General features: G+C 47.0%; 1 protein-coding gene across 10 annotated transcripts in view; it reads right to left on the minus strand.

Annotated features, from left to right (window-relative positions):
* The window catches only part of TBC1D1 (TBC1 domain family member 1), a 218,338-nt gene that overhangs the window by 22,414 nt on the left and 181,763 nt on the right, over positions 1 to 14,161 (minus strand). For all 10 annotated transcript variants that reach the window (XM_082390467.1, XM_082390465.1, XM_082390469.1 and 7 more), the window contains 2 exons: positions 8,687 to 8,848; positions 4,281 to 4,439 (listed from right to left, as the gene is read on the minus strand). In XM_082390467.1, the coding sequence (XP_082246593.1) occupies positions 4,281 to 4,439; positions 8,687 to 8,848 (321 nt within the window). The remainder of the gene's footprint in view (positions 1 to 4,280; positions 4,440 to 8,686; positions 8,849 to 14,161) is intronic.

Here is a 14,161-nt window from a genome sequence, read left to right on the forward strand (position 1 = left end):
TGAAATAAAACGCTCTCGACACCCCGATTTTCACAAAAAGCTGGTACTCAAAGTTTAAAAAGACTTCTTCTGTCCAGGAGGCTTGTGTGGTCGATACCTGTCAAATCCCACCTCCCCTCTCCTTCTGGAACGTGACTGATGGGGAAGTGTGTTTCTAGGGAGCAGAAAAATGCCTGATTAAAGAGGTGCTCAGCCGGGGCCACGCCTGGACTGACAATTACGGCCTTGTCTGGATCAGCAAAGGCAGAAGTGCATGGAGGCCACGAGGGAAACATTCACCTTAATTATGTGGTCTCAGCAAAGGGAGGAGGATACATTCGTGTGTTCTTCCTCAGCCCCGTAAGAAAGCACTGAATCAATCCAGATCAGTTTACCTGAACTTGACTTAGGAGGGCAGCAATACTCTTTTCCTGATTTCTTGTCCTGTGTTCACTTCTCTCTTGCTGCTCTACTTCTCCCCGCAACAAACCTTCCTATACTCACCCTGCACAAGTCATCCCACTGCTGGAAAGCCATGGGGAGCAGTTTCTAAGTCTGCTCTCTGATTCAATGGTGTCCCTCCATTTCTGGACCTGTTCCAGTGTCCTGGCCAACCCGCCTACCGTGGGAGACGCCGGACAGCGTCCCAGGGGAGGCACTGACAACGGGATACCCAGGAGGGCAGCAGCTGACGGGGCGGAGGGTGACCTGGAGCCTGAAGGGGGTCTCCAGCTCGCTGCTCAGTGTCCCCCTGGCCCTTCGTGTGGCCACGACTAGATGGGAGGCACAGCCAGAAGGCAGGATACTGGGCAATACAGGTTGTCCACCCAGGAGGGAGAGCCGGAGAAGGGAAAAGTTACAATTACCTGAGGGCAGCACAAATGGATGTGCTGGAACCACACCTAGAGGGTGGGGCAGGTTCCGGAACTAAGGCCCCAGCATGACTTGCTAAGTGTCATCTGGTACACTGTTTCCTCCTGGCTCAATGGGGCCAACTCTGACAGCATTTCTCCACCTAACCAGAGGAGGGGAAGGCTGTGTTGGTCTGCAGTGGACAAAGCCAAGACAGACAGAAGCCATACAGTGTCCTAGAGGGGACATGATATACAGAGACTAAGAAGAGCAAGGTTCTAGAACTTTCTGCCACTGAGTAGTAGCCTGTAACTTGGGCAAACCACATCACCTACGAAGTGGAAATAATGTGTCCAAGTTCATACAGGGCTGTGTAAAGCTGAAATCCAACAAAGCTAGAGAATATGGTTCACAAACTGTAAAACACTGCCCAACTACAAAGTCTATTATTCTCACTCCTTGGAGGAAAGAATACTGCAAACCTGATTAGATTAACAGCTAATTTCAGAAAGTAAAGCAAAAGCCAGGAAAACAAAAATCCTTGCAAACCCAAAATACATCCAACCAATAAGCATTCTGTTCTTCTGGCCAGGATATGGATGTCACTTTTTTACGAAAAACTGAAACACGATTTGTTTTTGCTCTGCCCTACACACCTCTGTTGGGCCTTGAGTGAGTCACACTGTAGACTAAATTAAAAAGTGCAGACAAAACAACTGACTTGGCAAATACCACCTTGGTGAGAGGTGAGGGGGAAGCAACGGGAAAAGTCTGGAGGAACTTCTAGGCGAGGCCTCCGTGAACCCAGCAGAGCCAGAGCCTGGCAGGCAGGGCACCTGGTCCACCACTGGACCTGGGCCAATACTCGGCTCTCCCAGTTCAAGGGAGGAGGGAAGGCTGGCCCTGGAGGAAGCCTGGAGAGACGCACAGATGTCACCTGGGAAACGCACTGTTGGAAACAGAGCTTCTTTGGGACCTTGGGAGGGCACTGAGAAGGCATCCGAACTGGGGGCCGTGACTGGGAAAGAAGTGAGGTGGAGAGACAAGGCTGGCGCAGTCTGGGTGTGGCGTGGGGCTGCAGCTGGCCTTCGGGGTTGCAGAGGGTGAGGGTGGGAGATGGGCAGGGACAGACAGGACGTGAGTGCAGCCTGGCCCTGCCTGGGAAGGAGGAAAGGCCGAATCTCGGCTCTTGCAGACCCTGGGCCAACTAGAGGAGTGGCAGCCGCAGGCCCCTGGGCAGGGAGGTGCCTGAAGGTGGCCGCGCAAACACAGGTTCCCGGGGCACAGCCCCGCCGAGGCCGTCGTGCTGACCTGGCCTTTTCCTCCCTCTGCAGAAGAGTAACTGCATCTGAGCTACAGGAGGCAGAGGCCCAGTCCTGCGCGTGGAACAATGAGGAATATTTACTGAAAGAAAACTGAGAGAAGAGAGGAGTTAGGAGGAAACGTCGTCCCCTCCTCCTCCTCCCATCCCCGGTTGGGGGCAGAGACCACGTGTGCTCCTTCCTCCCTTTCAACCTCCTACCCGAAATTTATTTTTTTCTTCATTTCACATGATAGGAACATGATGTCACTTTTTCTGTTACTCACCACATGAGCAAACACAGCTACTGCCAATTCACAAAACTGCTTCCTTAGGGTCAGCGGGCCAAATGGGCTCCAGCCCCAGGCCTCACATTTTCACTGTCCCCAAGGCGCAATCACGGCCTGTCAGCATCACCCTGCACCCAGCCAGCCGTCTCCTAGGAAGGCCTGGGGCTCCTGGGCAGAGGGCCTCAGGGACGGAGGGGCCTACTGCAGCACAGAGCCGGAGGGGGTTTAGGTCCTGGCACTCAGCTGTGTGACCACGGTCAACACCTGATTTCGCCGCGCTTCAGAGACTTTTCTCATTTCTTAAAGAGGATACAGGGCCAATTTTCCACGGCTGCTGTGAGGGTCACGTGAGATTGGGATGCTAGTGCGGTGCCTCACAGTCAACGTCAAGAGATTTAGTGAGCATCTACTATGTGACAGGTTCTGTCCTAGGAGCTAGGGTGCAATGGCAAATGGCCCCAGTCCATCCCACAGAGGGAGGGCTGCATCCTACTGGGGAGAAAGGCAATAAAAAGGCACCGCCACATAACTAAGGACAGTGTGGTGGGGGGGGGTTAAAAGCACAGGCCTAGAGTCACACTGTTCAGTGGCACACCAGCCGTGTTACTTTGGACAAGTGACTTAACCTCTCTGCATTTCAATATTCTCAGCTCCAAACAAGGATAGAACAACATCTCCCTGATCGTGCTGTGAGGACTAAAGAAAGGAGTTCAAGTAACTTCACCCAACATTCGGTCCAAGGTAAAGTTAAGTACTAGCTTTAAATACTAATGATAACTGTCATAATGATGAATGTGATAAGTACGCTGAGGGGAGTGTAGAGCGTGGGACAAGGCCTAGCAGAGGCACCTAACCCAGCCTGAAGATAGGAGAAGAGGCTACGTCAGGGACAGCTTCTCAGGGATGACATTTCAACTTAGACCTGAAGAGGAGAGGGACATTTATGAAATCTACCCTGACGAAGTGCCGTGTGGCTGGACAGAAAAGCCTCGGTGCTGCCCGACCCGGCTCGTGCCTCACACGGCTGGGAACTGTGCTGCCCCCTCCCGGCTGCAGGAACCCGGTGGGCCCAGGACACGGACTGGGGAGCCCCGGGGCGGCGGCAGCCAGGGTGGATGTTCTGGAAGCAGGACCACGTGCCCTAGAAGCGGCAGGGCTGGGAGCCCACGGGGTTGCCCAGGAGCCCTGCTGCCAGCAGAGCCAGAGACGGAGGCCGCTGGGGGCGGAGCAGGCAGGAAAGGATGTCCCCACCTGGGGCCGCTGACAAGACAGAAGGCCTTCTGTCACCATGGCTACAGCCTGCCTCCACAACTTCTCCACTGTGGCAACTGCAAACGTACCCAAGACACCGTTTCCACCTTAGCGTTTTTAAAACTGCTCGAGAGACGAGGCGCCTCCCTGTTCCCAGAATAAAATCACCCAGGGTGCACTCACAGACTGCTTTCTACAATTTTTCTAATAAACCCTGTTTGTAAACCGTAAAGACTAGGGAGTAGCTCCTGTAATTAAACGCAGCCTCAGCTCTGACACCTGCATTTCCAGGATGCTCCTTGGGTTGACTGCAAAACCTCCTATCAATATCTGAGTTACTGAACTGAACCGTGCTCAGAACTGGAGCCCCACGCCAGCCAAGCCCCCATGCTGAGCAGAGGTAACAAGCCACCCGGCGCAGACGGAGGTTTTTTTATAGACCTGAGAAGACATTTGTGATGACTCCAGGGCTTTGTTAATTGAAAGTCTCAGCAGCAAATTCTGATTGCTAAACCTCAAGGCAGAGCACTAAATAACTCGGACAGTCTCTTCAGATTTTTCAAGTGAGTGAAACTTCCATTTTCATGTCCAATCGACTGCAGGCTTACCGAGGTCGATGAGAATGGCGTGCTGCTGGGAGGTGAGCTGCTTTAAGAGCTCTTTGTATGGCGTGTCCTTTGGCTGCTGTTTACTGGGAAACGGGTGTTTTAGGTGGTATTGCTCTGCTAGGAATTTCCAGATTTCGCCCCGGTGATGTCGCGGCACACCTTCAAAAGCGGGGGTGGAAAAGAGAGAGAGGGGCTTCATGTACAGAATTCAACTTAACAATAAAAACGAGTTGTGCTTCATTCCACTGATCCAACTTCTAGTTCCACTGTGAATTAACTGCATAGGAATGGAAATAAAGCAACCAGAATTCTGTCGTATTTGCTCCCTTCCTTCCTTCCTCCACACTCCCCGCCATTCTTCCCTCACCTCCCTGACCCCCTCCCCCCTTTCGTAGTACATATCTACGTGCTATGTGCAGACTGTGCTAGACTCTGCGATAAACTGATGAAAATGACATGAACCCCTATAACTGGTGCCAATTAATAACGTCCTTGGGAAATAACTGCAAGCATGTAAAATGACACAGCAAAATGTGATCTCAGGAACTTCCTTCGTGGCCCAGTGGTTAAGAATCCACCTTCCAATGCAGGGGGACATGGGTTCGATTCCTGGTCGGGGAACTAAGATCCCACAGGCCGTGGGGCAACTAGGCCCACGTGCCGCAACTACAGAGCCCGTATGCTGCAGCAGAGGATCTCACATGCCTCAACGAAGATCCCAACGAAGATCCCGCGTGCCACAACTAAGACCTGACGCAGCCAAAAATAAAAAATAAATAACTAAAAAAAATTTTTTTAAAGTTTAAGAAAACAAAGTGAACTCAGAGAAGGGATAGATGCAAAGAGGTGAGTTTGGACGAAGGAGATCAAGGTTTCCTGGACTCCTTCACTTGTGCCAAGACTCAAGAGTGGGAGAAAGAAGAGAGAAGCCAAGTCAGAGGAAGGGAACCAAGAGCGTTTCCGCAGACCTCCCTGGGCACACGGCACGTGCAGGAGGGAGCAGGTGGCAGTCAGGCTGGAAGGGCTTTACTAGAGGCAAAACTGAGGGCAGGAAACCTGCACTTTATTTGGTAGCTGAAGGGAACCACTGAATGTTTTTGAGCTGGGGAAGGAGTAGCCGAATCAAAGCTGAGATTCTGGAATACTGATTGGACGTCTTTCTGCAAGCATGAGCTGGAGGAAGGGGCCAGAGGCTGCACAGGGGACGGTCTGCATGAACATGCCCTGGTGAGCATTCAACATGGACCTACAAACAAGAAAAATGATCTAAGAGCCTCTACCTAATGTTTCAGATGTGATTAACTTAAATACTCAAAGTAATTTTAAAATGTTGTCTAAAACTAAGAAAAGTCCTCTTAAAGTCAATGATGTTACTCAGGTCAAACCTCATTAGAAAAAGTGACTGTTTTGGATCAAAATTCTTGGGTTCATGATTCCGCTGTTTCAAGGCCCGAACGTGGAAATGGGGGGACAAAGAAAACGGCAGGATAAGACACCAAACCCTCCTCACCTCTGAGGAGTGCTCTTCAGAGAAAAGGGGCCTCGTAATCAGGGATTAATCTTCCTTTCCATCCAGAAAAAAAAAGTGAGCACTTTGTACCCTTCCCTGCCACTCGGAGAGCCCACCCAGGAAGGTCGTTTGCCAGTGTCCCCCGGCCGTCTCTGAGAGCAGACCCTACTCCGGGAAAGAGCAGCAGCTAACGCTCCCCGCGAGGTGACCCGGCGCCGGCACCACTCTAAACACGTTACATCATCCCCACAACCTGCGGAGGGAAATGCGACTCCACATGGTGCAGATGGGGAAACAGAGGCCCCTTGCTGAGGAGAGGTGCCCCAGCTAGTTGCCGGCAACCCAGGGAAAGTGACTGCCGTTTTCTCTCAAAGTTCTCACTGTCACACAAGCTGCTACTCAGATGGGTACTGGGGAAAATATCTTATGTTCCTACCTGGCAATTAATAATAAAATCATCATTTGTGGATTTGAACCAGAAAGTCAATTTCATTTATTACAGATTCACAGGAGCTGTTTAGAAAGCATCACTCAGCCATCTCTTGGAAGTACTTACAGTATAGTCAGTAATTTGGTTTTACACTATGGGAGAAACACAGGGCCACACTTAACTGTGACCACATCCTACACCTTCTCTGAATGTTTAACTTGGAGTCAACTGGATGACCCTGTGTGGTGGGTTGAGTGGTGACCTCCAAAAAGGTATGTCCACGTCCTGATCGCCTGAAGCTGTGACTGTTACCTTATTTGGGAAAACGGGCTTTGCAGAGATAATTAAGTTAGGTAAAGACCTTGAAATGAGGCCATAACCCAGAATGACAATGTCTTTAGAAAAGAGTCACACAGAGGAGAAGACAAGAAGAGGAGGCGATGTGCCCACAGAGACAGAGGCAGAGACTGAAGTGCCGCAGCCACGGTCAAGGAGTGCCGACAGCCACCAGAAGCTGGGAGAGGCCGAGGGCGACCCTGTGCACACCCTGACTTCAGACTTCTGGCCTCCAGAACTAAGAAAACTTTCTGTTGTTTTAGCCACCGATTTTGTTATCATTTGTTATGGCAGCAACAGGAAACTAATCCACCCTGATATCTGCCTTTCCATACTGTCTCTTTTCTCCCTACTATTCCTGCTCAGAGATGCATCCGGAGGGGTGGGGGGGTGTACAGACACATACACACCTCATACTTCACACAGTATTAGAAACAAATGTGGGCTGAAAAACAGTCAGCATGTTAAGTGATTAATAGTGGGGCTTTTCACAAAATATTTTTGTCAAACTGGGAAATTTCCCAAGTTATGAGATGACCAATTTCCCCTTATTACTAAATCATTCCCATTATCTTATCAAACCTTTATTTTTGGGAGGAAAAAAATACTGGCCGTCCCTGGACAGTACCACATATTCTGGTGTTTAAGAGAAAGCTTAGATTTTACGATTTAAAAACAAAGGGTCATGCAAATCGGTGCCAATGTGTTTGCTAAGAATGACCTGGAACAGCCTTCCGCACGCTCAGTTTTGCCTCCAATCCTAACCCCAGAAAGAAACCTGGCAGTGGATTGGGCCTGCAGGCAGGAAGCCACCCTCCCCCCAGATGTAAATACTTTAAAATTTTTACTCACTATATGCTCACTATGTAAACATGAGAAAAACAAACAAACCTTCTGAAAATACAGAAGGTATAAAGAAGAAAGTGAAAAACCATTCACAACTAGAGGGAACATATAATCCACCACCCAAAGCGGGAAGCTTTTGAAAGCGAAGGGGAGGAAGGCTATTAATGAGTGGACAGCTTGTAAAGCAGGGCTATGCCGGGTAACCCGGAGGTATGGCCATCCTGTCTACAACTCAGGTATCTGCAAACACGTCAAGGCTGTCTTTCTACATATACACGTATGGAGATACACAGCTGTACATGAGGCCACGCTGTCCTTTCTCATTTAACGACTGACCTCAGACACCTTTTACTGCAGTCAATATAAATCTACTGCATTATTTTCAAGGAATATGACATGGGTGTGGTCACGCGGTTGGGGTTTTTTGGGTTCTGCTTTGTTTTTTGGCCATTAAACACTGCCACAATCTGCACTCTTCCCACTGCAGTACATTTTTGACTGATTAATTTCTAGAATGGGTTTCTATATGTGGCAGTGCTGGGTCAAAGGTGAGCAGAGTTTGCTTCTGGCCCAAACTGCCAACTGCTCAGGTAGCCTCTTTGCAATCCCACTCCTAGAAAAGTACGCTCCAGATTATCAAGTTCTACACCTTGATACCTTCAGAGAAATCGTTTAAAGCCAAAGTAAACTTTGAATTATTTAAAATTCCCTAGAATTATTCCTCCTTCTCCCAAGTTGACACCCTAAAATCCTGCCACCTTGATCGAACTTTAACTTGGGATGTTTATAAATCTCTTTATTTCCGTCACTTAGGGGTCTCACTAAGAGGAGAGGCCTTCTTACACACACAGCATCTTTTATTTCAAGGGCTGCAAAGTAACTGGAGAGCTGGAATCCAAACCCGAGCCTACCTGCCTGAAGTCCGGGCCGGACACTATGTTACCTCCCGAGAGCACCCAGACAGAAGGCACACGATTCACTGTCAGTTTACTATTTCACTCAGCGTATCATCACATCATTACCCAGTTTGTAGGCAACTAAGTCCTTAGGTGTTCTTTTGTCTTCTTCCTGTTTCCTTAGTTAATTTAATTAAGAGGAATCATGAAAGGTAATGAAACTCACATCAATGAACTAAGACATCTAGAAACAGATTAGGTAAAGACATGATAAATAGGAGAGAGATGGCCACTGAAATTGGACTTAAAAATTTTTTTTTATTCCATACTTCTCCCCAGTCATCAGTGAGGGGTGAGGCCGGCTGGACTGATTCCCAGTTAAGCTTACCTTGCCCAACAGCCGAGTGCATTTTTTCCATGTCAAACTTAATTTTTGATCTTCCTGGAGTGGTAAGCATCTTTTCCCACATTGTAGTTACTTCCTTAAGACAAGGAGTGATTTCTTCATAATCGAGCTTTAGGCGCTTGTTCAGCAAATCATTCTCAGAGGCTAGGACAGACAATTTAAGAGCACGTTAGTGAACGCCACGGCGCCGCGTCTCCTATTTCACAGCATGGCTGCCGGCTCGTCACCACCGCTGAGACGTCAAGCAGCTACAAGCCAGCTTAACAGGTCCAAGGTAAAGACACGGCTCCTGCCCTACCACAGCTCCCTTATCTTGGAAGAAGCTAAACACCTAGGAGGCATCCTTGATTCCTCTTAGTCCTTCACCCCCAATGGATTCTGCTGGCTCTACTGCTAAAATACACCCCACACCGATCCAATTCTATCCATCTCCACAGCTGCCCTATTAACCAGAGACATCTCAAGGGCAGGAACTACGTGTTAGAATTCCCAGCGCCTGGCACGATGAGCTCTCAACAAAGCTTCATCTAAACTAGGAGAGGCTCTCCGAGGATAGTTCCTTCTTATTTAGAGCCAAACCTCCTTTAAGTAGCTTCTACCCTTCGTCACATCTCTGCTGCCTGGGGCTGAACAGAATAAATCTACCCTTTTCATGTGGCATCTCCTCAAATATATGAAGATAGCTATTATTTCCTACCAACCTTATTCAGCTTACAGCTGCATTAAGAAGAATTATATCTAAATTACCAAACTGGGGGTGGGGGGCGGCGAGGGCAGGGGATCTAAGAAGAATTAAAACTGACAACCTCACTCCCACCGAAAACCACTAAATCCTATTCAGACAAGGTGGTAACGTTGTCAGCCCCCATATCCACTCCACAGCATATCTCTGATCTAGACTGTGAGTTTATTGGGAAAGCAGGTAGGATACATAGCTAAGCATAAGCCAACATACAGGCTTCTGCAGAGCTGATAAACTTGTCTTCTTTATGATAATAATAAACACTTACTATACGTCTTAAGTACTTTATATTTAGTAACATTTAATCTTTTTTTTTCTCTTTTCCTTTCTTTCTTTTCTTTTTTATTGGGGTATAGTCGCTTTACAATGTTGTGTTAGTTTCTGCCGTACAACAAAGTGAATCAGCTACCTGTATACATATATACCCTCCCTCTTAGACCTCCCTCCCACCTCACCCCCCATCCCGCCCACCTAGGTCATCACAGAGCACCGAGCTGAGCTCCCTGTGTTATACAGCAGGTTCCCACTAGCTATTTTACACATGGTAGTGTATATATGTCAATCCTAATCTCCCAATTCGTCCCAACTCCCTCCCCACCACCCCCCCGGTGTCCACGTGTCCATTTTCTACGTCTGCGTCTCTAGTCCTGCCCTGCAAATAGGTTCATCTGTAGCATTTTTCTAATCTTCAGGACACTGTGAGGCAGGTTTCTCTGGATGAGAAGACTGAGCCCCTCCCCCAAGGCCCAAGCAGGAGGCGGAGTGGGCCTGGGCCCCATGCCTTTCTCCACCACACTGCAGAACTTGCTGTGATTACTTACACATTTTCTGAGACTAGGCAGGTATCAATTAGGGGCCTTAAATGTTTGATAGAATCCAGTGGAGCTATCTGGACCTAGACTTTTCTTTGTGTGAAAGAGTCTCAATACAAATTTTATCTCTTTAACAGATATAGGGCCATTCAGACTTCTTTTTCTTCTTATTTCACTTTTGATAAATTGCACCTTCCAATAAGTTTGTCCATTTCATCTAAGTTGTTAAGTTTATTGGCGAAGAGTTGTTCTTAGTCCCAGAGACACTAAGTCAGTGCACACCTCGCACAATCTGCTCTCCCCCCATCCCACAAATACACACTCCCCCGCCCCAACTTTTATTCTGGAGGAGACTGAGGCTGAACAGGTCCATTACTTTGTCCAGGGCCGCAGAAGTAGGATGTGCTGGGTGCAGGATTTTTGCACCCTGGATTATTTTTTAAATAGGAATTACAGCTATTTCATTGAGTGGCTCCTGTGAGGATTAAGTGAGATGAAATATACTAACCATCTACAAGATGTCTGCTAATTAGCAAGTGCTCCACAAATTACCAAAAATATAAAAACAAAAAAATCGAAATAATGTTGCTTTACAAACCAAGTGCTGATATAACATGAAATATTTTCTTTCTCCCCATTAGAAATTGAGCGAATGGTAATAACTCAAAGAATCTGGCTAATGCTAACCTGACAGTAAGATCTTAGTCATCTTATGCGTGCTTTCTGTACTTAACTGACCCAGTTACCGCCTTTAAGAGTGACAAACGTGTCCAAAGATGGCACTGAAAAGGGCTGCAGAGATCCCTCATCCAGCCTCTCACTTCATGGACACAAAAACTGAAGTTCAAAGTGAGCAAGGGACTTGCCCAAGGTGATTTACTAGCTGTTGGGTGGCCAGGAGACTCTAGGCCTACTGCTGCCTCCTTCTCATCTTCTGTGATTTTTCATCTTCTGTTTATATTCTTTTCCTTCTTACTTTGAAGAACACATTTTCAAGGTCCTGCTAAATAATTCCCTGTGTGTGTGCGGAGTTCAAATTTTTTAAAAATGTCAACCCTCAATTTCTCTCAGCTTCTCATCTACACATAGTAGACGCCATGAGAGCTGAGCTATAAGCTGAGCACATAAGGTTCAGGGCCAGCCCTGCCGAACAGCGACTGCAAGCAGTGCAAGGCTCTTGGGGCCAAATGTACATTTCTCTGGCAGTGAGTTCTGCTGTGAGCACGTCCGGATACTACAGAGCCCAGAAAGCAACAAGAGGAACCTACTCTGAAGTCAACAGAACAGAACTATCTGGCCAGAAAATGCAGCTGAAAAGGCTTATTAAGCTATGTATTTTGCTGTTGGCCCAAGCAACAGCCTGCCGTTTCAGTATCCTGACAACACTGCTCCTTAAAACCAGTGGCCTTGGGCTTCCCTGGTGGCGCAGTGGTTGAGAATCTGCCTGCTAATGCAGGGGACACGGGTTCGAGCCCTGGTCTGGGAAGATCCCACATGCCGCGGGGCGACTAGGCCCATGAGCCACAACTACTGAGCCTGCGCGTCTGGAGCCTGTGCTCCGCAACGGGAGAAGCCGCGATAGTGAGAGGCCCGCGCACCGCGATGAAGAGTGGCCCCCGCTCGCCGCCACTAGAGGAAGCCCTCGCACAGAAACGAAGACCCAACACAGCCATAAATAAATAAATAAATAAATAAATAAATAAATAAAATTTTAAAAATAAATAAATAAATAAAACCAGTGGCCTCCAAAATGCCTTATCAAGCAAGGCAGATGGTACAACCCCACAACAAACATCAAGGCTCTAAGGCAAGAACTTAAGATACAAGACCAAACTTTTTTATTAAATAAGTGTCTGCAAACCCATGTTTAAGAGTTTCTGGGGCTAGGAGAAACCAGGACTAAATGAGATCAAAATGTAATTTTGCAAAAGAGTCATCTAATCGCCATTTAACGTGGATGTGAGCTACAACCTGGACTGCAGACTAATAATGTTCAGGTCTGATTATGTCACCGCACAGAGCGTGCTGTGGCTGCCTGCCCCAGTTCTGCTCTATTAGCAACTGCCTTCACGGACAAAATGCTCTTCCAGCTGCCACCATCTCTTGAAAACTTAGAAAGGGAAGGAAGGCTAAGAGGCTGGGAGTCTCAGTAATTAAATGACGCCCAAACTTGTAGAGATTTTAGAAAAACTGCACTCAATATCTAATTTTTTTTTTTATAACCAACATGTAGTATTTGTTTAACTAGGAAAATATCTTTTAAAAATATCTTCAATGATAATCAATTAAAATTCAAAATTCACTGTGTTATCATTATGCCGATGTAGTATCTGCAACATTAAATTATATGACTCAGTCCAATAAGCAATATAGTGCTGACCAAAACCCATGGTTGTGGTGAGTCACCCTGCTGTCCCGCATCAGGCTGCTCCATCATCATTTATAACGGGGGAAATGGCCTTGCAGAGGGTGCTGCAGAGGACTGAGGGCCCGGGAGAGAGGCCACGCATTTCAGTCCCAACACCACTGAAAATTAGCTGTTTAACTTTTGAGGAAATCACAATTCAGCTTCCAATGGTCTACAATGAAGTGAAACAGATTTAGATGACGTGGTTTGATTCTTTCTTGAACGCAGTGCTCCCGGAATAGTAATAAATATTTGATCCATATATTCAAATGCCAGGAAAAAGGCTTATCCATAGTAAGAACCTCCTCCTATATGCTCCTCTCATTTCTTTCCCAAAAAGCACGCAATTCAGCCTGAATTCCTGATCAACTGCAAGAGCCACTTCCAGCTGCAATTTAACCTTCCTTTAAAAGTAACTGGAAAAAAAAAAAAAAAAAGCGATAAAATGACTGCCTCTCTAGTGCACTCCTGGTTGGTTCTTATCTAATCTTGCTTCTGTATTTAATGATTCTGTGCCCCCCATGCCACCCCAACAAAACTAACTAAATGTTTTTAGGCCATTCATGATCAGGCTCTTATTGTTGATTATTTTTCTCAGCAATACAGGTACTGTATGCACTGACGCAATGCTTCCTAAATGATATTTAGCAAGTTTATTATGCTTTCACCACCAAGATAAGCATATGTTGGACTTTACAGAGCTAAGGAGAGGAATAAATTCAAACAGTAAAAATAAGAGACCACACAGGACAGAACCCTGCTGGATGAAACAAGGAAGCAGCAAATGAGGATGCTGGCAACGGCTAGTGAACAAGGGCAAGGTGTTCCAGGTACCTTAGGAAACCCTTCCCTGCCCATTCTAGTCTGCCTGGTCACCATTTACACGGCTTTACAAAAGCTTTGCCACTGTGGCAATCTGATCTTGTCTCATCAGTTACAGCCACGATTCCTCCCAACGGTCCCAAGAAGCCAGCCAGCATCCTTCCCATTTTAGAACTACGCCCTGATTTTCTGTAGCTGCCATCTGCAAGAAGACTGGCCAGGAAAAGCATTAAGGTTTATGACCTACATGATGAATATAAGTGCCTTTTTACTTTTCAACAAAAATCCCCACCAACATACACATGATTATAAGCACTGTGCTCCAAAGCTGTCATTTAGTCAATGGAACACTCAGCGATGCCATCACTATTAAATCTCTTCTAGACATCTGCCTTTAGAATTACCTTCAAGAACATACAAGAAAATGGTAGAAAAATAGACTTGGAAGAAAACTTAGCATTCACTGCTCTAAACTCCCCTCACCATGGCATCCCTTTCCATAGCAGCCTCATGGGATAAGCTGTCTCTCTCAGCTTCAATACTGGGCACTGGAGAGCCCACTACACCCATAAGTAGACAATTCCAAGTGCTCAACTACTCTCTTATCAAAAGGTCTTATTACTTTGTACTTGACTCTTGTTTTTGGTCAAAGATGACATACGTATATGGACAAT

Source organism: Balaenoptera borealis (assembly GCF_965194805.1).
Source record: "Balaenoptera borealis genome assembly, chromosome: 4".
NCBI classification, from domain to species: Eukaryota; Metazoa; Chordata; class Mammalia; order Artiodactyla; family Balaenopteridae; genus Balaenoptera; species Balaenoptera borealis.